Source organism: Cheilinus undulatus, linkage group 21 (assembly GCF_018320785.1).
Source record: "Cheilinus undulatus linkage group 21, ASM1832078v1, whole genome shotgun sequence".
NCBI lineage: Eukaryota > Metazoa > Chordata > Actinopteri > Labriformes > Labridae > Cheilinus > Cheilinus undulatus.
The window spans coordinates 32,704,769-32,726,034 of NC_054885.1; the positions used below are offsets into that span (position 1 = coordinate 32,704,769).

The 21,266-nt window shown below is 42.4% G+C and overlaps 1 protein-coding gene across 3 annotated transcripts in view; it reads right to left on the bottom strand.

Moving 5' to 3' along the window:
* Positions 1-3,540: 3,540 nt before the first annotated feature.
* Positions 3,541-21,266, bottom strand: part of gprc5ba (G protein-coupled receptor, class C, group 5, member Ba) — a 30,295-nt gene continuing 12,569 nt past the window's right edge. For 2 of the 3 annotated variants that reach the window (XM_041777684.1, XM_041777682.1), the window contains 3 exons: positions 12,680-13,711; positions 12,315-12,460; positions 3,541-10,734 (listed from right to left, as the gene is read on the bottom strand). In XM_041777684.1, coding sequence (XP_041633618.1) covers positions 10,690-10,734; positions 12,315-12,460; positions 12,680-13,709 — 1,221 coding nt within the window. In that variant the 5' untranslated portion in view covers positions 13,710-13,711 and the 3' untranslated portion in view covers positions 3,541-10,689. The remainder of the gene's footprint in view (positions 10,735-12,314; positions 12,461-12,679; positions 13,712-21,266) is intronic. The other variant, XM_041777685.1, reaches the window with a different exon arrangement.

Genomic DNA, 21,266 nt, shown 5'->3' on the forward strand with positions numbered 1-21,266 from the left:
AGAATCATGTCTGTTTTAATGCAGTGCCACCTGAGGGCCTGAAGATCACAAGCATTCAGCCTTGTCCCTTGTGCACAGAGATTCCTCCAGTTTCTCTGAATCTTTTGGTGGCTTTTTATTCTGTAGATGGTGAAATATTCAAAATATTTGGAATTTTATGTTGAGGAACTCCTCTGAAATGATTCTACAATATTTAAATGCAGTTTTCGGCAGATTGGTGAACCGCTGTCCATCTTTAGAGACTATGCCTCTCTAAAATGCTACTTTTATACACAGTTATGTTACTGACCTGTTTACAACTGTTTTTCGTTAGTACCACTTACTTTTCCAGCCTTTTGTTGCCCTGTCCCTATTTTTATGAGATGTCAAAAAGGCATAGAAATCAAAATGAGCTCAGTTTTTTCATTAAGTGGTAAAATGTCAATTTAACATCCAATATCTTATTTATAAAATATAATGTTATTAATAAAATATGGAGCTTTGAAAATCATTGCGCTCTATTCTTATTTACATTTAACACCCCAACTTTTTTGGAACCTGGGTTATATTTATGTCCTAGTATTGGACACTAGGAGGCATCAACCATATATTTACAGATCTACTTATAGCAGCTATATATCGTTAGGAGGGATTAAGAGGAAAGAAAGCACCACTTTCACGGTAAAATTTCATGTTTTTTTTTTTTAGTTTCTCAGAGAAATGCTTACAAGATGGCAAACTTAACCTGCTCAGCCTTTGTGGTGAGAACCCTCTATGCTGTGTGCATGCTACGTACTGCTGGTGCTGAGCTCATGGTGATTAACATTGGGTCTTTATAATAATACACAGCCTAGACCTCAAACGCCTTGAGATAACTTGAGATGAATTGGTGCTATACAAAGACTGACTGATTGACAGATTGAGTGATAGAAGTGAAATGTATAGATCAACCTCAAGGCTCTGCCCCCATGAATTGGCACATTGCCACTGATGCCTGGTCTAGATATTTGGGTCAGGATTGGACCAGCATTCAATACTAGCACTGGATCTGCGTGTCTCTAGTGTTTTCATATTGTTTTATAATGTCAGAATATTTCTTTTTTCTCACATGGATTTTCAGTGTTCTTTCAAATGTCAGACACTTTGAGTTCCTCCTACCTCTTATTTTTGTACCTCGTAGTCATCAAACATCTTAAATGTCATGCATCAGCCATGGAAAGTTCATGTAATTTGATTTGCAAAAATAGATAAAAAGACCTTATTCTGCCTCTCTGACTGTTTTCATGTTTTTGTTCATGCTAACAAGACTGTGCAGGTTGTCACTGCCGTCTCCTGCCTGGGTGTCATTAAAGTCAGAGAATAAAGTGCACTCCTGAAGTATTTCCATCCCTTCTCGAACCCTGCGGTCCTGAGAGGATACTCTCCTCCCAGTGTATCTGCAGAGACAAGGCGGCGGTCTCATGATGGACGGCCGTCCCAGGCACCGGTGCACACTGCCTCACAGTGAGCCGCAGGGAGGGTCATGTATCTCCCTCTGCAGGTATGTGGATGTCTGGGAGACAGCTGCCACTGGGTGAAGTGATAAAACAACCCATTTCATTCAGGGGACATTTGATAGTGCAGTCAGCTCCACAGAGTCTGGCAGCAGTGGACCCGGCTGAAACAGGATCACTCAGCAGTAGGAGGGAGGGGGCACTGGGATGTTATAGTAAAGCCTGAGCAGAGGGACTTCTGGGCTCTGATTCATGGCTGAATGTGTGAAAAATACAAACAAGTTTACTCACAGAGGTCTGTAGTTCAGAAAGTATAGAAGTGTGTGGGCTTTGTTTTACAAGTTATGCCAACACCATGTTCTCAAAGGTAACAGCTTTTATAACACTGCCCAACAACTAAAACGAAAGAAGATGAATGCAAATAGATGGTGTGAAAATCTGAAACATAGCTCCTGACTTAAACAGCCATAAAGCAAGTAAGAATTAAATCATAGTGACGGCGAGTGAGTCAGTTTCATCTTGTTTTATATTCATCCAAAGAGGTTGTAGGCTAATTTTTCTGTTTTTTTAAGCTCAAGTGAGATGTTGATAGAACACTGGATCGTACCTCAGTCTGCACGCCTGTTTATCAGGACATCCTTAAAAATCTGCTATGTCCCTAGTTTGCAAAGTAACTGTGCTAGAGTGATGTGTGCATGTTAATGAATGGTAAGTGCACGCTTTCTGAAAAGTGCAGGATACTTTCTAACATTTTACAGCAAATAAAAAGCAGCTTTGCAGTGAAGCTTTTGCTTTGTGTAATGCTAGCATATAGTTTATCAATTTTAGCACTGCTAGCATCTCAAGGAAAGCTCTATTTCCATACAATAACAAATTCTATCTCTGTTTTCTTGACTATGTAGTCACATTTTCCCCTTCAGTCCCCACAAACATACACATCACTATCACCACTGTAACTGTACTAAAATGTTGAGTTGTAAAAAGCTGCCTTTTCCAGTTTTTATTATTTATTGGGCTTTATAAAGTTTGTTTGACCACAAAATCAATTTTTCAGTGGTTATGTGTGATTAAGACATGCAGCAGCAATTCAGGTCTCACAGTATGGTAGATGTTTCCTTAAGTCAAAGAAATTCTTAATTCTTATGATTGTAACAAGACATGTCTTACCATGGTGTCTGCTGTAGGTGTTGTGTTAAATCAGCCAATTTCACCTCTGTAACATGGATCCCCCTACACTTGGCATTTCCAACGAGTTAAGATGCACTGCTCAGCATCGCCTACCTCTGCCGCCTCCTTCTCAATACTACTTTGTATTGAGGAGAGGAGACTAAAAAGCAAGATTAACTTCATCGACTAAAATTATAAATTAAAAATGTTTGTCAACAGCTTTTTTTCATGAGAAAGACTAGATTAAGGGTGAATCCCAATTCTACCCCTTAGCCCTTATCTTAGCCCTTCCCCTTGGTTCTGCATGTTCACATCAGGTGAAGGGGCGAGGGCTAAGGGCTACATAACCCTTGAAACACAAAAATGGCACAATTTTCTGCATAATGATTAGAAAATACAACAGTTGTTTTTTCTCATTCTCCCCTTCTATTTTTCACGTATAAACCAGGGCTATTAACTGTATAGATAAATGGAGAAGATCAACATGGAGATCAATAGTAGTTAATAGTAATAGTAATAGCGTGTGGTGGCGACCTTCCATGAAGATGCTTTGATACAGCCTCTGAGAACAGCCTGTCCTTTCAGCAAAGACCTTCTGCGGCTTAACCTCCTTTTGGAGGGTGCAGTGGACAGCTGTAAAGTCAGCAGTCTTCCCCATGATTGTGGTAGTGTGAACCAGAGTGAGAGAGATAACTTACAAGAAATCAGACTTTTCCACAATATTCTAATATTTAGAGAAAGTGGATTTTCATGAGCTGTAAGCCATAATCGTTGAACATAAACCCCTGAAATATTTCACTTTCACAAATAAGAGTATTTGTAAGTTTCACTGCTTGATTTTTTTAAAACACGAGTGACCATCATTTCCCAGAAATAAAACCACCACAGCAAATTAAAAGTTAACTACAAACATGACACTTTTATTGAACTTTTTTTTCCTGACTCAGTTACAGAAACGAGAGTTAACTGTTTTTTTCTTTTTCTAATCAGGGGAATAAAGTTCTATACATAGGCATGCTGCGTCACTGCACAGTCACAGCTGTGAAAACCAATATCACCCCTGTCAGCTGCCCCGCTGGAACAGTCTGAAGGCAAGACAAATCAGGAGAGGACAGGCAAGGACATGCCAAACCCAGGGACGACGGGTGTTCAGTGGGCTGCCCAGGGATGACAAACTTAACATATAGAAGTTTTGTGCAAATTTCACCACAGTCTATTTGATTTTACACACAGAGACGATATCCATCAGAAGTTGCTCTTTTTTCCCCTCCAGGCTTCAAACTAACAGAGAAAGCTATTTTTAGGTCCACTGATGACGGCTTTTTTGATCCTTTATGGGGACTCAAACTATTTCGGACCACTTCTTTCCCCCTCTCAAGAGCCTGTTCTCTTTTGTGTTTAAGGAAACACAGACATTAAGTGTGTCATCTGATATACACTGAAAGTATGATTGCTGTCACATGACCCTTACATAAATAGAGTTAGTATTCAAAAGTACGTCTGAGAAAGGTCTTACATGTAGAAATGGTGATAAGCATGCACAGATAGGTAGTCGACAAGTGCAAAATCTACAAAGTCACGTTTCTTTTTTTCTTTTTCTTTTTGTATTCCACGTTGACTTCACGAGAACTGAAACCTCCACATGTCGTCTCATTTCTGCTGACCATCCCAAACCCTGAGGTCAGTTCTTCTTCATGGACACAAACCTGTGGATTGTTTCTGACCAGGGAGGGCCCAAACAGAGTCTGACTTAGCATGGCAGGCTCTGTTTGGGCATGGAGCTTGCTGGCTGGTGCCGGCCCTATTTTAGAATAGCCAGTGGGTAAGACATAAACATACAGCAGCAGTTAAGAGGTGGTCTTTTCTTAGTCGAAGGTGGTTGTAAAACAAGGTGTCGCCAAAATGACTGTAGGTGGATTTGAGGTTTCTTTTCCTAGCCCTCCCTGCTCTGTTTGCTAAAATTGTCGCACAAGATTCACAGATAAGTCGTTGTTTACTGCATGAAATTCAGAGCTGTTACAGTTCCTGTAACTGTTACAGCCAAAAATGGACCGCTGTCATAGCTGTGAAGCTGGACAGCACATCTCTGCTTCCTCTAGTTGTACAAAAGTGAAGCCAAAGTACCCTCCATGACAAGCGCTGACATTCTGAGCTGGTGATGTTATCTGGTGTACGCTACAGAAACATTGCCAGTCTCAGTTTCCACATGGTTGTTTCAACCAAGCAAATATGAAGCAAATACAGAAGTGAAGAAACCACATTCACACCCCAGAAATAAACCTGTTTACAGCCTGGTTCAGAGATGGATTTTGGCTGGAATGGGGCCTATTTGAAGGTGAAACTTGCACTGTTTAAAGTGCATGGCAGAGCATGACTGTATACATTTTGCAACCTTGAAGAGGCACAATCCTGGCTCTAGTGTTTTGATTATATATGGGTGTGTTTTTGGGAGTGACATGAATCAAACTAATCTCAGCTTCAGCTCTGATTCCCTTAGGGAACCCATTAAAACCTCATCAGTAAATGCACTGGCATTAAACTGCTGTAAATCCTTTAAGTGCAGAACTAGCTCCATAGCATGTTGGAATCTCCCTCTTTGTAATGCGGACTTTAGACCAGATTTTCGGAAGTTTACGCTAGCTTGGGTATTGTATTGTCACACTGGATTTTAGTTTTTATTCTTTACAGACTGGCTATTTCAAATTCTCTCCTTTCATTGTGCCACTGAAACAGAGAACACACAGAGGACACTGTATGGAATATATGAATACAGGATTTAAGTCATATTTCACCACAGTTTTCCCACAACATCAGAAACAATAAAAAAGAAACAATAAAAATTGATAACTTTAATTTAAGCATAACTTCATTAATTATTACAGTATCTGAAAGGAAGACCTCACTGAAGTGTCATCCTCATCTAAGATAAAAGAACAAGCAGGAAGCATTTGCTGCTGTCCAGCTGGCTGTAACGATGTACCATTTGCAGACGAGTTTGATTTATGTGAATCAAGGGAGACGACGTCCATGGTTTACTTTTATTATAATGAAAAGCTTCAGTATCATAAATGTACATACATGCTGTTTGAGAGCTGAAAGAACAGACTCTTACTGGACTGAGTCAAATTATCCAGATCACAAAAAAAATCTTAAACTCCCATATCTATAGGGCTCAATAGTGTGGTTCCGGATGCAAAAACCCCATTTATTTTCTCCACAGCGGATTTGATTGTTAGCCATTTTATCAAACGTTTCCAAGCTAGACTTATGAGGAGCTATCTGAGTAGAAAACAATGTTATATGCTATTGTAGACGACAAAAGTTCATTTAAGAAAAACAATCTTTTTCTCCATTTTCTAAAGCCTTTTTTTGCACAGAATCAAAGTTTCATAGTCATGAGTACTCAGGTTGCTGTTAAGTTTGGTTCATGCATTAGAAGTAGTAGTGAGGTTTTTACAACATGTCTGTGAGGGATTTGAATGGCGAATTTTGCTTCTGGAACCAGCGCTGCTGAAAAAGTGGGCAGGTACTGTTGAGCTCTACAGCTGACAGTGACGTTTATTATTTCACTGCTAGCTGCATTTGATTGAGACGCTGTGTGTGAAAGGAAGCTTTCTGAGGTTTGTCACACTATCAGACTGCAGTATGAGCACATGAATCTCAAGTTTGTTTGTCATAAATGTTTCAGTCACACAGTGACTGACGTTAGAACACCAGTTTTAAAGAGTTGGATGCATTCAGTCCAAGCAGAGGCAGGGGTAAAACACCCCCCGGAAATGAACACAAGGCTTATTAACTTCACAGTATACTCGTTTCTTTAAATGCGTAAATGTAAGGACCTAATGAGGGGGGAAAAGCAGTTAAAAAGTGGTGCCAACCCTAGCTTGTGCAATGCTTTATAATAAGGTGCATGGGTGACCACAAGCTTGTGTGTTTAAGCAGATCCTTCTTGGTTAGTTTGAAGTGTTTTTAATAAGGTGATCACAGCAGATTTGCTACAAAAGCCGTCTCTGATAACCAAATGGCTGGAATTATTCTGGCTTCGTTCGATATTTTTCTGCAGTTTATGGTTTACCTAGTTTTGTTCTTTATTGTTAACTGAAAGACAGTTGTTTTTTTGATGGATGTACTCACTAATTAGGAGACAAGACCAGGTTAGTTTTATTTAGACTCCTATCTGATAAAGAAGATCCAGCACCAGTCGTGGAGGAATTATGGCTTCACCCCAGTGCAACAAAAGGAGACTGAGAAGTGCTGGCTAGTAAATATACAGTCTATGATCTTGACTGATAATTCAGGAGGTACAAACAATGTAAAAGCCTGTAAATGACAACTCATATCAGTTCATCTGAACATTAATCAAACAAAAATTAAAAATAAAAGCATATCTAGTGTTGGCAAAACATTTCAAAATGCTATTTTTAAAAAATAAAGACACCAGCAAGAGAAAAATAAAAGCATAAAAGGAGCAACAGGCAAAAGTATGAACACAAAGCCAACCAGTTTAAAAAAAAGAAGTTCCCAGATAAAAACAGTTTGCAATAGTCAGTTCTCCAGTCGGTCATATGATACTGGTGTCTAAATTAAGCCTACAGTTAAAAAAAAGTAAACAAGCAAGCAAAGCTTTACAGCACTACTATGTACACAGCTTCTCCAGTGAAGAGAGAGAGAGACGATGGAGGGCGTGAAACGGAGACTCCTGTGAAACAAGAGTCCTTCTTGGCACGGAGGACTCGAGCCTGAGCCGACCACAGAGAGACAGGACGAGGATGAAGAGGAGGAGGGAGGAGAAGACACGAAGAAGAGCAGCATGGCCGCCCCTACATCACGCACAACACAAACACACAGGCAGGCAGGCTGGGGAGCCATTTTCTCACACAGACTGGACTGACTGCAGGAAGTCACGGGATTTCTCTCCCTTTGGACCAGCTATCATCTTCCTGACCCCTCTTTTATTTGATCATGACGGCACTGTAAATCTGATCTGTCTAAGGCTCGCGGATATCTCAACACACCAGCCCCTCGGCTCGATATATCAGTGTTAAATTTAGTGGCTATTTTAAACCTAGTCTTACACTTAAACTTAGGCTGAGAGGCAAAACATTCTGAAATTCTGCTGTCAGCCCAAAGGAGAACGAATGAACAGGAGGAAAAAAAATAATATCCGCTTGAAGATACTCGACAGACTGTGGTCAGTATCTGGACTAGACTTCTATGCACAAAGCAGAGCCTGAAGGCACACACCAGCCCAGTTCATCAGTGATGGATGTGAAACTGATTTATAGTCAAAGTTTTGTTTATAGAAAGCTTTAGATCAGGCGTTTCCCATTATTTCGGGAATACAGATAAAATCTGGGATTTAATTACTTATGGACCCTTTTTTAGGAGTAGCCATGATTTACATTGGCTCAGCCAATGTAGCTAATTAGCTTCAGCAACATGACCTTTAGCAAACTAAAATAAAGCTAACATACCTTTTGTAGCTATGTAGTCAATGTAACTGTCTAAGCTAAAGCATCTGTTAGCTGTATCCTTAGTAACATGAGCTTTAGCAAACATATCTAAGTCTACATAGCTGTTGAGCTACAATAGCGATGTAGCTACACTATCTTTAGCAAATATAGCATAAGCTTACAAAGCTAATGTGGCTTTTGTCAGCTTTAGCTTGGGCTATGTTGGTTAGCAAACTTAGCTAAAGCTAGCTAGCTACAAATAGTATGTAAATTTCTATTACTTAGTAAATCAACAAAGCTATGTTATCTGTATCTTATGCAACAAAAGCTTTAGCGAACATAGCTAAGACTAGCATAGCTACTAAGCTTACAGCAGCTATGTCAGTTTTAGCTAACGTGGCTTTGTTAGCGTTCTCATAGGTTATGCTGGCTACATAGCTATGTTTTTTTTTACATAGCTTACATAGCTTCATTAGCTTTAACTGTGCATGTTCCCACAGCACACCTACACTGTGTGTGTTTCCCTCCTGACACAAGGGTGGGTCTGCAAGAGGGGGGATCTAAGAGCTGTGGTCTGCAGCCAGAGTGGTATGCATTGTGGAGCCTGTGGACTTGACAGTTCTTTTAGAACCAGTTGTGTTAACTGGACACCACAACTTTTTATGTACAGCTACAAAAAGAATTCATTCTCCTTAGATGCCTTGTCACCTTCGATATTATTCAAATGCATGGCTGATCTGCTAAATTTAAGGTTTTTTATTTTCTTTTCAGGTAAGAGGAAGGAAATGGAGTAGGGTTTAGCTTATATTCATCACTGAATGAATATTTCTGGTCGTATGTAATAGCCCAGCTTCATTCTCAGGCTTTAGTAACGTAACGTCACGGCCCCATACATTTGTATAAACATATTCCATCTGCTGAAGATGTTTACGGACTGTGGTGAGCATAAGCAAGATATTATTGAAAGGCAGCTCTTTTCAGCTGAAATAAAGTCAGGGACGGCCCAGTATGCAGCCATACTGATCTCTGTCACTGGTACAGCCTTTCTGCTACTCAGGAACAGCAAAGGCTCGCAGTGCCTGCGACATCACATGCATACCCTCTATTGATTTAAAGTATACTGATGACTTATCTTACAAGCAGCATTGGAGAAGTATCATAGAATTTGAATTTCAAGCAGTCCAGTACTAACATTTTACTCTCATTTCCTTGTCATTGACAAAAACTGAATGAATTTCCATCAGTTTATATCATCACAGACCTATTTTTAGCTAGTCTTAGTCTAGTCTCTCATGGAAAAAAAAAGGTATTTAACTAACATTTTTAGTCATAGCTTAATTAACACTGCTATATATACCCTGTCACTCAATGCTTGACGACTGGATCTGCATCAGTGCCATTCCTGTAGCTCAGATCCTCACTGGGAAGCGATGTGGAGAAATATTTAGCACCAGAATGCAACCTTGACTCCGAATAACCCCGTGTCTGCCTTCTTGACACTCATAAAACCACAACACTCACGTACACGCACATAAAACACTGATAGAGGAAGTAAGAACAGGATACCGATTCACTTCCTCGCTCCGTTTCCTGCTGATATAAAGTGACAGTTTCTCCTGGCTGGTTCAAACCGCCAGTGGCCACCGGAGATGTGGGAGAGCAGCGTGCAGTAAAGTCTGACCTAGATTTACCAAGCGCTGCCTCCACCACCCTCCGCCGATGACTGACACCCTCCACGTCCAATCAGAATCCACTCTGCTCTGTTGTATTTAACAGTAGTTCAGTAGCAGCTTGTCATCCTTCTGCTCAGGTGCTCCAGGCTGCTGCGGAGCGTCCTTTCAGTTCTTCACAGTTTGTTTGCAAAGTGTCCATGCAGGTGGGAGGATGAGGCGAGGTGAGAGGAGTATATTCACAGACGGTGCAGAGAAATGCAAACAGGGAGGGAGTGGGAAACAGTTCAGAGAGGGAAGGCTTATTGTATGAGATGTAAGGAGCACACGCACACCTTTGCCTCTCATTTACTCTACATACACACCCACAGAAGCTGGATTCTTTCTTGCTTGAGCTGTACAGTCACCCATGTGCTCTGTCTTCACCTACAGATGGATGGAGGACAGAGCCAAATGTTTCCACAGAATTTTTTAGTGGGGCAGTAGAAAAAAACATCCTGACTGACAGGAAAGAGAGCAAAAAAAGATTTCACAGTTTTCAAGGATGCTTACAGTGCTGTCGTCTCAAGGGAGCAAATCAAAGAATACTGATATTTTCAGATCTGAGTCAGCGTCACTTTTGTTTTGCTACTTGCCGGTCACATTTTGAGATATTTGTGTGCTAGAAGAGCTTCAGCTCTGTCCTCCATGCCCTACTTTCTCTCAGTCTCTCACGCACTCATACGTCGCTTCATTTGCACACAGTCAGTGTTATAGTCTGTACACAGAAGGAAAGGGCGCTGTTGGAATCCATGTTTTTTTTTAAGTCCAGTCCAACCAGGCGAGCCCTTCTTCCAGGGGTTGGGAACCCCACCCTCCTCACCCTCTCCTCTCCATCCTCTCCTTCTCTTCATTTTCTTCCACACATCTTCTTTCCAATCCTTGCGCTCACCACAACTGCCTCCCTGTGTAGGTAGGAGGAGCAGAGGGCACCTGCAGAAGAGAAAAGTAGGTTTACAAGTGATAAATAACCAGCATAGCATCATACAAGCATGCATGCAGCTTTACACCCATGCATACAGAAGCAGAGGATGTCCCAATTACACATGCTGCAGATCCTAACTACAATTAAAGGCGCAATATGTGGAATTTTTGCACTGAAATGTCTTAATTAACTTAGAAAATAACTATTCTTTGGTTTTATATGCACTACATAAACAAAAGTAATTCGCTACCTGACCATTAAACCAACAGGCCTGTAATGACACTGTACTCAAATACATGTACTTTTGTATGGTGTTGCCCCCCTTTTTGCAGCTATAACAGCCTCCACTCTTCTTGGAAGGCTTTCCACAAGATTTAAATGTGTTTTGTGGATATTTGTGCCCATTCATTCTCTGAGGGGTCGGTCACTGATGTTGGACGAGAAGGTCTGGCTTGCAATCTCCGTTCCAGTTCTTCCCAAAGGTGCTAGATGGGGTTGAGGTCAGGGCTCTGTGCAGGCCAGTCTAGTTCCTCCCCTCTGAAGGCATCAAACCATGTCTTTATAGTCCTTGCTTTGTGTCCTGGGGCACAGTCATGTTGGAACAGAAAAAGGGGGGGGGGGGTATTTGACTTGGGGATGTTGGTGCTGTTGTTCCTAAATGCTTCCATTTTCTTTTAATATCACATAAAGTTTACTGTGGAATATCCAGCAGGGATGACATTTCACAAACCATCTCATTACAAAGGTGGCAGTACCACACATGAACTCACTGAGCTCTTCAGAACGACCCATTTTTTATTACAAATGTTTGAAAATGGAGACTAGATGATTGATTTTATGCACTTGTGGCAACAGGTCTGAATGAAACACCTGAACCAATAATTAACTAGTGTGGCCAAATACTTTTGTCCATATAGTGTATATGCATCAAGCTAAATTACTATGTAAAACATGGGCCCTAACTTTTGGAATCTGTAGATCTCTGCAAATAAAATATTTGTTTATTAGGAGAAGACAAAACTGGGAATCAGGGAAGGCGAGTTTGGAATGGAGCCACGCCCAACTGGAAGAACAGATTTGTGTGACCTACTCACCCAGCAGCTCCCCATTAAGACGATTTACTTTGTAGAAATCAGACAAATGTAACAGTGTCTCTATGTTATATTTCAGGTATAAGAAAGAGAAGGCATCGTGACGACAGTGAGGTGTTGTGTTGTGGGCTAAATACATAACAGAGGCTGGAAAAAGTTAATCTATGCCAGCCAGGGTGTCCATTACTCCTGTGTAATGAAAGGTGTGACAAGCAGGCGGACAGTTGCATCATTCGGTGGACAGATAGCATCGCTGCATCCTTTTTTTTACACACAGAGCTTATGGACGCTCTCTATGCCATTTGTGACAAACTCATCCACGCATGCACCCACAAACTGTGATCCACACGGACTTATGACCATGCACCTTCAATCTGATAATGCACACCCACACTCACACCTCTCCCTCATTCTTGTGCAATGGCGTACGGTCTTGAACGCACAAATGTGCATGCAGTCTCGGCCGAATGAGAGAGCGGCGTGTAAGCGGCGTGTACCTGTGACTGGGAGGATGTACTCACCGCTCCCCCGTTCAGGATCATGGTCATCTCGGTGGGCTGGTACACGTTGCTGCGGAAAGGAGCACTGGGCCTCGCGCCGGTGTTACTGTTGTGTTGGCCAGCACCGCCGCCGCTCCTTAAGCCTGGCACCGTGCAGACAGAGAAAAGAGGTCACTTACAGTGACGAATCACAGGAAGAAACACTTGCTGTGTAGGATTGCACCATAGAGATATCCTCCTGCGCTTATTTCTTGCCACACATGCAAATATTTCCTGCTGATGTATTACTCACTCTGGCCTACATTCCACCTACAATCTGCCTGCACACATCATCCTGTCTGCTCTGAAATATTGGATGGTACCTGCGGTGTTCTCATCGCTGTAACCGTAGCCCTGGTTCTCCACAAACTGCCTGTGAGAAAGAGGGATGTCTTCATCAAAGCTGGTCTCCCTCATCCTTGTTGAGTTCTGGGAAGTGTCAAAGTAATCCGGGGCGGTGGGCTGTGGAGGGGGTCTCAGGCAGATGTGGGATTCAGGAATAGCATGGAAGATCAGCAGCAGCCAGCCCTGAGCTACTAAAGCGATCGCCAGAGCCGGGTCGTTCCAGTCCGGGGACCTCCCCAGCCAGGCATTACCGTACAGATAGAAGCCCACCCAAGCCACCCAGAGCAGCAGCGACAGCAGGCAGGTCACCAGCAGCCAGATAGCATTGCAGCGCCACTGACGAGTCTTCGCACAGAGGGCCAGGGAGGCAGCGGTCATTGCTGCCAGAAGGAGGGCTAGCACATAGCTGCATGCTAGCGAGAAGTCCAGGGGTAGGTATTGACAGGCAGCTCGGCCCTCCCTCAGCACGGTCAGAAGAAGCCACTCAGCGGCGATGATGCCCTGCACGGCACTTAAACCCAATGCAAGGCCTGTAAGGGCACAGCCGCCGGGGCTCCTGCGCTCCCGGCCAAGCCTGCGCAGGCGGACTCCTTGCACCAGCAAGCAGGAGAAGCAGACTGCAAACAAGAGACCCCACAGGGCCCTGCGGAGCAAACATAACGACTCATCCTGCTCGATCAGGTAAGCAAAGCTCAGGCCGAACAAGCCGAGGGCACCCAGGAGCAGCAGGAGGATTGGTCCCACGCCGCTGCGCTTCTCAGCCTCACTGATGTGGCGTAAACGGCACAGCAGGACCAAGGCGAGCAGGATGGCAGTCAGCACGCCGCCGGCAGCCACTGACTCGACAGCGACACCCCATATGGAGTCCAGGTCACAGAGGAGAGTGTAGGGACGCACAAGACCCCAGCCACAGCCTCTCGGGAGAGCTTCGGAGTCCTCTGAGTCTTGACTGATGGCACGATGAGTAACAGACAGCAGCAGGAGTAGGAGGACCGGCAGGAACGCCATGTCTGAGAGATCAACAGAGGAAGACAGAGATATAAAGGAAGGAGAAAGTGAGTAAGTCATTCTGGTAATAAAATAAATGAGTCAGTCAGTATGTTTACATGCATGGTAGGACATTCAACTGGATTCTTGTCCTTCTGTAACTCTAACATTAAAGGCTGAAACTTCCTGACTTAATATAAGTCCCCAAAAATCAAAACTGCAGATTGAAGGGCAGCCAAAAGCCAGCACTTTTCCAAGGTAGTCAAGTGGGAACCACTTTCAATCATTAGTCCCAAGACCCCTCCTCTGGGCTGAACAGTGATCTCCAACATCCAAGAGCCACCTGCTCGTAACGCCCGCCATGCCACTCAGAGCCATTTGTGGGACCCAAAACTGGCTCCAAGACCCACTTTTGGGCCCCATCTACTAGTTAAGAACCACTGCATGGTGATAAAGGATGACAGTGTGATCTGCTATGTCCGCTTGCTATCTGGGTCAAAGTCTGGCGCATGTTTACATATCTTTTCAAAGTCCACTGTTAGTCAGACTAACAAAACCTGGACTCTCTCTAACTGCATGTAAACATACTGAGTCAGTCATTCCCACAGTCATTTTCTGCCTGTCAATGACAATGCAGACAGCCACCGCTGTGTTTCAGAGACGAAACAAAGGACAGCAGTTCACGCAGGGTGAATGACAGAGGCGTCCAAATGCACAACAACCCCTGGAGCTTACAGCCATGCCTGTTTCTGAGCCTTTTAAATGCCCCTTTTTTTGCAGAGAAAACACTTACAGACCCAGAAAAGTCCAGATAGACTGCCTTCAGTTTATTCACAGAGAGGTACGGAGTAGCTTCTAAAGAGAGTTTCAGGTGTTATTTGTCCGGTCTTGTCCAGAGAAGCGGCTGCCGGATCCCCTGACAGGAGAGCTGCTGCATCATGCATATTTTTATGAAGAAACAGAGATACAGAGAGGAAAATGGCTGTCTACAAGCAGTTCTTCACACTATCAGGCATCTAAGGGCATCTAGGAAGACATGATGCATGATACACTGCAGCGCCCCAAGTAGGGCTGTTGAGTTTCTGAGATATAGCCATTTTCAAACAAGGTAGGACAATACTGATATCAAAAAAGTTTATACTGATGTTGATATAAAAAAAATGGATGCCAGCCCCAATGCTTGGTAAAAAGATTGTTTACAGTAAGAACCACCAACAGTTTCACCGAGTAACCACACACTATAGAGGTCTGTAACAGATGAGCCTGAAACACCCCACCATAGAGGTCTGCAGCCAGATGCCTCTCTCCATTCCTCTTTGTACATGGGTGCGCACGCTCATTCAAGCCGCATGTTCCCAGCAGACTGAGGAAAATAAATCATCCATGGAATAAATCTACTGCTGCTTAATACGTGTGCGTAGTTACAGTGGTAAGAATAGTGTTTAATTAGTGCATAAATTCATGCAGTGACAGCTTACAAAGTGCTGATGTGCATTACTTCCTCAACTCCTCTCATCTCCTGCTGCAGCTCTAACCTTCTAACCTCCACTAATCTCACTGCAACTGTCCCTCACCTATCAGCTGTTGGCTGCATGTCACAGCAATAACAAACTCACCCATAGAGCGCCGTATACACTGCAATAATGGTTGCTAATAAACGTGCCGTTTGATGTCTGACCGTTAAATGAAAGAAATGTGTGTGTCACGTATCCCATACTGACAGATCAGACAGAATATCCTGCACTATACAGAAAAGGTGTTACTGACAAGCAGATTTCTTTAGGTGTTTTATTCCTGATAGAGGATGAGAAATAGTTTAACTAAGATGATGCTTTTTAAAATTCCATCGTTTTACTCACATTTTAAAAATGTTTTTCTACATATAAAGAGAGTTTAGGCTTATCAAACTGCTTCTGTTATTCTCATTGGAACTGTTGCAATAGGAATTTAAGTTATGAGGAAGTGACACAATATTAACAAGCATGATTATTTAATTTGAAGTGCTGTTAAATGCATGTTTTGAGTCATTGCAAGACAAAACAAGGTATCCTGTGTTTGAATGTATTTCCACTTTTTAATCTCTTTGCACCCCCTTTTCTTGCCTGTTTCTGCCACTTTTACCCACTTTTGTGACTGTAAACACCTTCTTGCTACTTGAACCCATTTGTGCCACTTTAACAATTCCTTTGCATCAGCTCTTCTGCACAATTTTTCCACTGTTAACACATTTTTGCCACTTTAGACCACTTTTTGCCACTTCTTCCATTGCACCACTTTTAAACTTGTTCCACTATTTTTTTCTGCCTGTTTTTGCCACATTCCAGCTATAATGGCCTTTACTAACTCATTACTGCTATTAACCCCTTTTCAGCACCCTCATTATCCATTTTTGCCCATTTTAACATAACATTACTTATTTTGACCATTTTTAACCTTCTTAGTCCCCTTTCACCATTGTTTCCTTTTCTGCCAAATTTTACCACACTTCACCATTTCTTATGCCCCCTTTAAACCCATATTGCCACTTTTTAATCATTTGCACCACTTTTTCTGTCTGTTTGCGCCACCTCTTCTGTACAACATTTACACTTTAGACCAAATTTTGCTACTTTTTAACCCCATTTCATACATTTTAATCTCTTTCTATCACTTATTCTGCCTACTTTGTCACATTCCATCTTAAGTTGCCTCTGTTAACCCATTTCTACCACTAATAACTCCTTTTCAACCCTCTCTTTATCAATTTTTGCCAATTTTAACCACAGTTCACTATTTGTTTGCCTATTTTTGCCAGTTTTTGATCCCCTTTCACCACTCCTTGTTCATTTTTTTCAATTTTAACCACATTTTACAATTTCTTATGCCTAATTTTGCCACTTTGAACCAATAATGTCACTTTTTAATCCCTTTGCACCACTTTTTCTGCCTATTTCTTCCCCTTTGACCAATTTTTGTGACTTTGGACAGCTTTTTGCCACTTTAACACTTCCATTGCACCACCTCTTATACACAATTTTCCACTTTAGACCAATTTTTGCCACTTTTTAACCCCATTTCATACATTTTAAACTCTTTCCATCCCTTTTTTGCCCATTTCAATGCATTTGCAGCACTCTTTCTGCCCGTTTGGCCACTGTTAGTCCATCTTGATTCTGTTTTAAGAATGCTTTATAATACAACATAAATGAATGAAATATTTGTTGTAAAAAGACAATATAAACCAACATAAAATATGGTTATCACAGATTAACTTATTGCTGACCCCCATGGGCCCTCATTTGGCTGGGCCCCAGATAGCCCTCCCCTTCACCCCCCTCATGGACGGCCTTGCCCACAGGCCCTAAGTCTGACACCCCAGAAAAAAAACACTGGCATGTGATTTTTGGTCCGTATAGCCCCGCCTTAGCTCACAGCTCCATGTACACTTGGATACTTTTGTCCCAGTTAAAAGAAGAGGCAGCGTCTCTCAGAGAGCAAAATCAATGCTGTCTCTGAGTCTGCCTTCTCCTTTATTCATCACAAGTGTCAGACACAAAAACACTCCTTTCACGGAGCTCAATGCACCGTGATCAGCGCTGTCATTTCACCTGACAGGCTGTGTGTTTTATGAGAGGCTGATCTGTATTTAAGCCACCACAATACCTCTCTCTGAAACACACAAGGCGTCGTTTGCCAGGTTACTGTCAACTGTCTCTCCGTTATGTGGCTACACTAACAGAAATTCTCTCCAAGCTGCTTCGGCGTGTCAAACTATCTGCTCTCACAACACATTTTAAGCCCTAAAGCCACACTTTGGATCCTTTATTTCAGAGTTATTTAAGTCTCACTCTGGCTTTGACATCAAAAAAATGCCTTGCTCCACAAATAGACTGTAGCACAATATTTACATACCACTTAAAGGACACTGGATATCCCCTGCTGCACTCTCTCTATGTCAGTAAGTCACACAGACTCAAGAGCGTCAAGGGAGAGAGGAGGATTTAAATACACACCAGCCAGGGCTACAGGTCAAACTCACTCCTTCCAGCGTGGAGATTTAAAAATGGGCCAGACAGCCAGACAGAGACACAGCCTGACACTTTGATTCATTTTAGCCTGAAAATAGAGACGTCCAGTCTTATGAATCTGCAGCAAATACACTGATTTCTATGTGCACATATATCCATACATTTTATCTGAATCCTTTTACATATAAACATTGGTTTGTTTTTCAAAATCTTCACCTATTAGAGCCTGAGCATCCACCTCTCAGGAGAGATCAAGAGAAATGGGAGGAACCTGAGCCCAAAGGGTCTGTATGCTTATCTTAATGTGATATTAAATGTTTTTATTTTTAATTAGTTGACAAAAATTTCTAAAATTCTGTTTTCCCTTTGTTATGATGGAGTACTGAGTGTAGATTAATGAGAATAAAAATGAATTTTTTTGACTGTAGCATCAGGCTGAAAAAAGTGAAAGGAGGTCTGAATACTCTCTGAATCCCCTGAATGACTGAGTGAATTCATTAAAGAGTCATCTGTTCAGAGTGACTGGCATTTTTAAAACTTTCACACACTCCAATAACACAACCTAACATTTCCACTCATGCTGTTTCATCTATTTATAAACAGGCTTTGATGCATCTGTGCTAATATCCAAAAAATATATATATTTCTAAGTCAGCGGTTGTTTACAACCTCTGAAAATATTATTTATTTCTGTCAGGCTCCAGAGGGAATAGCGGTGAAAGATGTATATGTGAGTGCGTTTGCATATTCATTTGTTCAGGGCTCTTTCATGTATCCTTCAGAGATTTACACCCTCTAAATTTCTCCACACGCCTCCTCATTACCAAATTTCCTCGCTCCCTTACTTCCTGCCCGTCCTTTCCTGTCTTCTTCCTCCCTCCTGGTTGCAGCAGCCGCCGGTTATCATTATTGTTCGACATTAGCATCGATCAGCGCTTATGGAGAGATGAGTCACCAAAATGCACACAGAAATAGCTCACATCTGAAGGCATCCACAAAAAAATCAATGCACATGTATGCACAAAAACATGCTTGTCATGTCCTTCATGTTTACTCCTACACTGTGTTGAGTTCTGATAACTGTGGTTGCGCTCATCTCTGGAGGACACGGCTAAAACAAAAAGAAGCTCACTCCTGCTAAAAAAGCCAGACAGACTGCTCCTCCTCTTTTTTAATTTGTGTACTTTTTGTCTTTGTTCACTGCTTTCTTTTGTTGCTTCCTTGTTTGGAGACACACAGTCCAGACAAGTGTGCAAACTCAATGAAGGCCGACTTTGGCAGCTAATTTACATTTGGTCATATGCTTGCAACCCACTAGAGAATTTAAGGGCAGATTTGTAGGCCCAGTTTGCGCCCCAGAATGATCAGAAGACCCCAAAACCATCAGGATTGTGGTATCAAGGATTATTTCACTGCTCTCAGTAAAGTCAGAGCCTTGGTGGTGTCAGGCCTGCCACAGAGCTGACTGGGCCCCTGAAAACCTAGTGTATGGGCCCTCCACAGTAGTGGTTTATTATCACTCCATGTATTTTAGACCAGCAGCAGTGGTGCTAGTGTGCTGGCTAACAGTTACCTCATTTTGAGCTGAAAGAGTATACAGCTGCTATGTGGTCCTGACTTTCAAATTACTTATTTGTTCCACTTTAGGCCCCTTTCACCACTGTCTCCACCCACTTTTGCCATATATTTTTAAATTTTGCATCTTTAAGCCAGCATTAGCAACTTTTAACCTTCTTTCACTAATTTGTAACATATTTAAATACTTTATAACCAATTTTAAGAACTTTTTTAACTCTTTTTTACTTCTTTAGTCATATGTTTTTACCCCTGTTTTGTAATTTTTTGCTCATTTTGCCTATGTATATCAATTGTTGCCACTCTTCACCCATTTTTGCCACTTTTTGACACATTTTGACCCATTTTTACCATTTTTAACAGCTTTTCACAATCTTTTCCACCATTTTTGACCCCCTCTTGCCTTTCTTTATCCATTTTTGCTTTTATAAACCCATATGTGTAACCCCCCTGTATAACCATGTTTTACCACTATTTTCTGCCAATTTTTGCCCCTTTTAACCTATTTTTACAACTTTTGCCTCATGTTTTTGCCCCTATTTTGCCCCTGTAAACAATTTGTGTTGCTCCATCCATCCATTTTCTGTACCTCATTATCCCGTTCAGGGGTTGAAGCCTATCTCAGCTGTCGTTGGGCGAGAGGCGGAGTACACCCTGGACTGGTTGCCAGTCAACCGAGAGCTGACATATAGAGACAGACAACCAGGCATGCTCACATTCACACCTAGGACCAGTTAACCTAATGAGCATGTTTTTGGTGGTGGGAGTACCCAGAGAGAACCCACGCATGCATGGGGAAAACATGCAAACTCTGCACAGAAAGGCAGGAAGCGAACCAGGGACCTTCTTGCTGTGAGGCAACAGCACTAACCCCTGCACCGCCGTGCAGCCCTTGCTGTCACTCTTCAATTTGAGAGGGACCCAACCGCAGTCAAGATGGCCGACATGGGCGTCGCTATACATCCAATCCATGCCGGAAGTCCCAAGCGGAAGTTTCTTCTTCCTGTTGGACTCAGCTGCCAGTGTTTGTCAGTCTTTTTTGCACCTAAGCCTAACCCTTGGTGCAGGATCTCAAATATATCACCTTCCCCACTGCCTTACCCTGAACCTAACCACTCGGGTTTTAATGCCTAAGCCTAACTTTAGATGTACGGACTTCCGGTTGAGACTTCCGGTATGGATTGGATGTATGTCGGCCATCTTGTCTGCATCAAGGTACTCTTGTTCAATTTTGCCACTTTTTGCTCATTCTTGACAACTTCGGACCCTTTCATGCCACTTTTTAACTGCTTTCCCCAGTCTTTTTAACCATTTTTGACCCCTTTTTGCCTTTCTTAATCCATTTTGCTCTATGCTCAAAAGATGCTCCCTGGGTTAGCCAAGCAATGCTTTGACTTTCCAAGAAGCATGCAGCTCGAAACCCCAACATGGATACATTGAAAATGCATACTGAATACAATTTTTAAAAAAGTTCAAAAGCAAATAATCTGTAGGAGCAGAAATCTCAGTATGAGTGGGCTACAAGCTTTATGCTATAAAAGAGGAGGCTGGGGTAGAGGTGGTGAAGTTTTGCCAACAGCAGCAGCATGGTGCGTCAGCATTAATGCAAGCAGGGATTAGTGAAAAGTACGTCACATTTATTTATTTTGGCCTCTTCATGCCTTTATTAGATAGCAGAGGACAGTGGATAGACGCGGAAACAGGGATGAGAGAGGGGAGAGACATGCAGCAAAGGGCCACAGGCTGGATTTGAACCCTGGCTGCCCGCGTACATGTTGCACGCCTTAAACCACTCAACCATCTGCATGCTGTATGTCATATTTAAATACACCGCTGTGTTGAGAGAAAGAGCTGAGATTGGCTGTGGTATCTTGGAGGCGATAACTGGGATCAGCTAGCCATCAGCTGATCATGGCTAAGTGAATGACTACCATGTCCTGCATGAACCAACGCTGAGCCTCATTTTTTTCTATCCCAGTCTGGCTTTTATAAATGT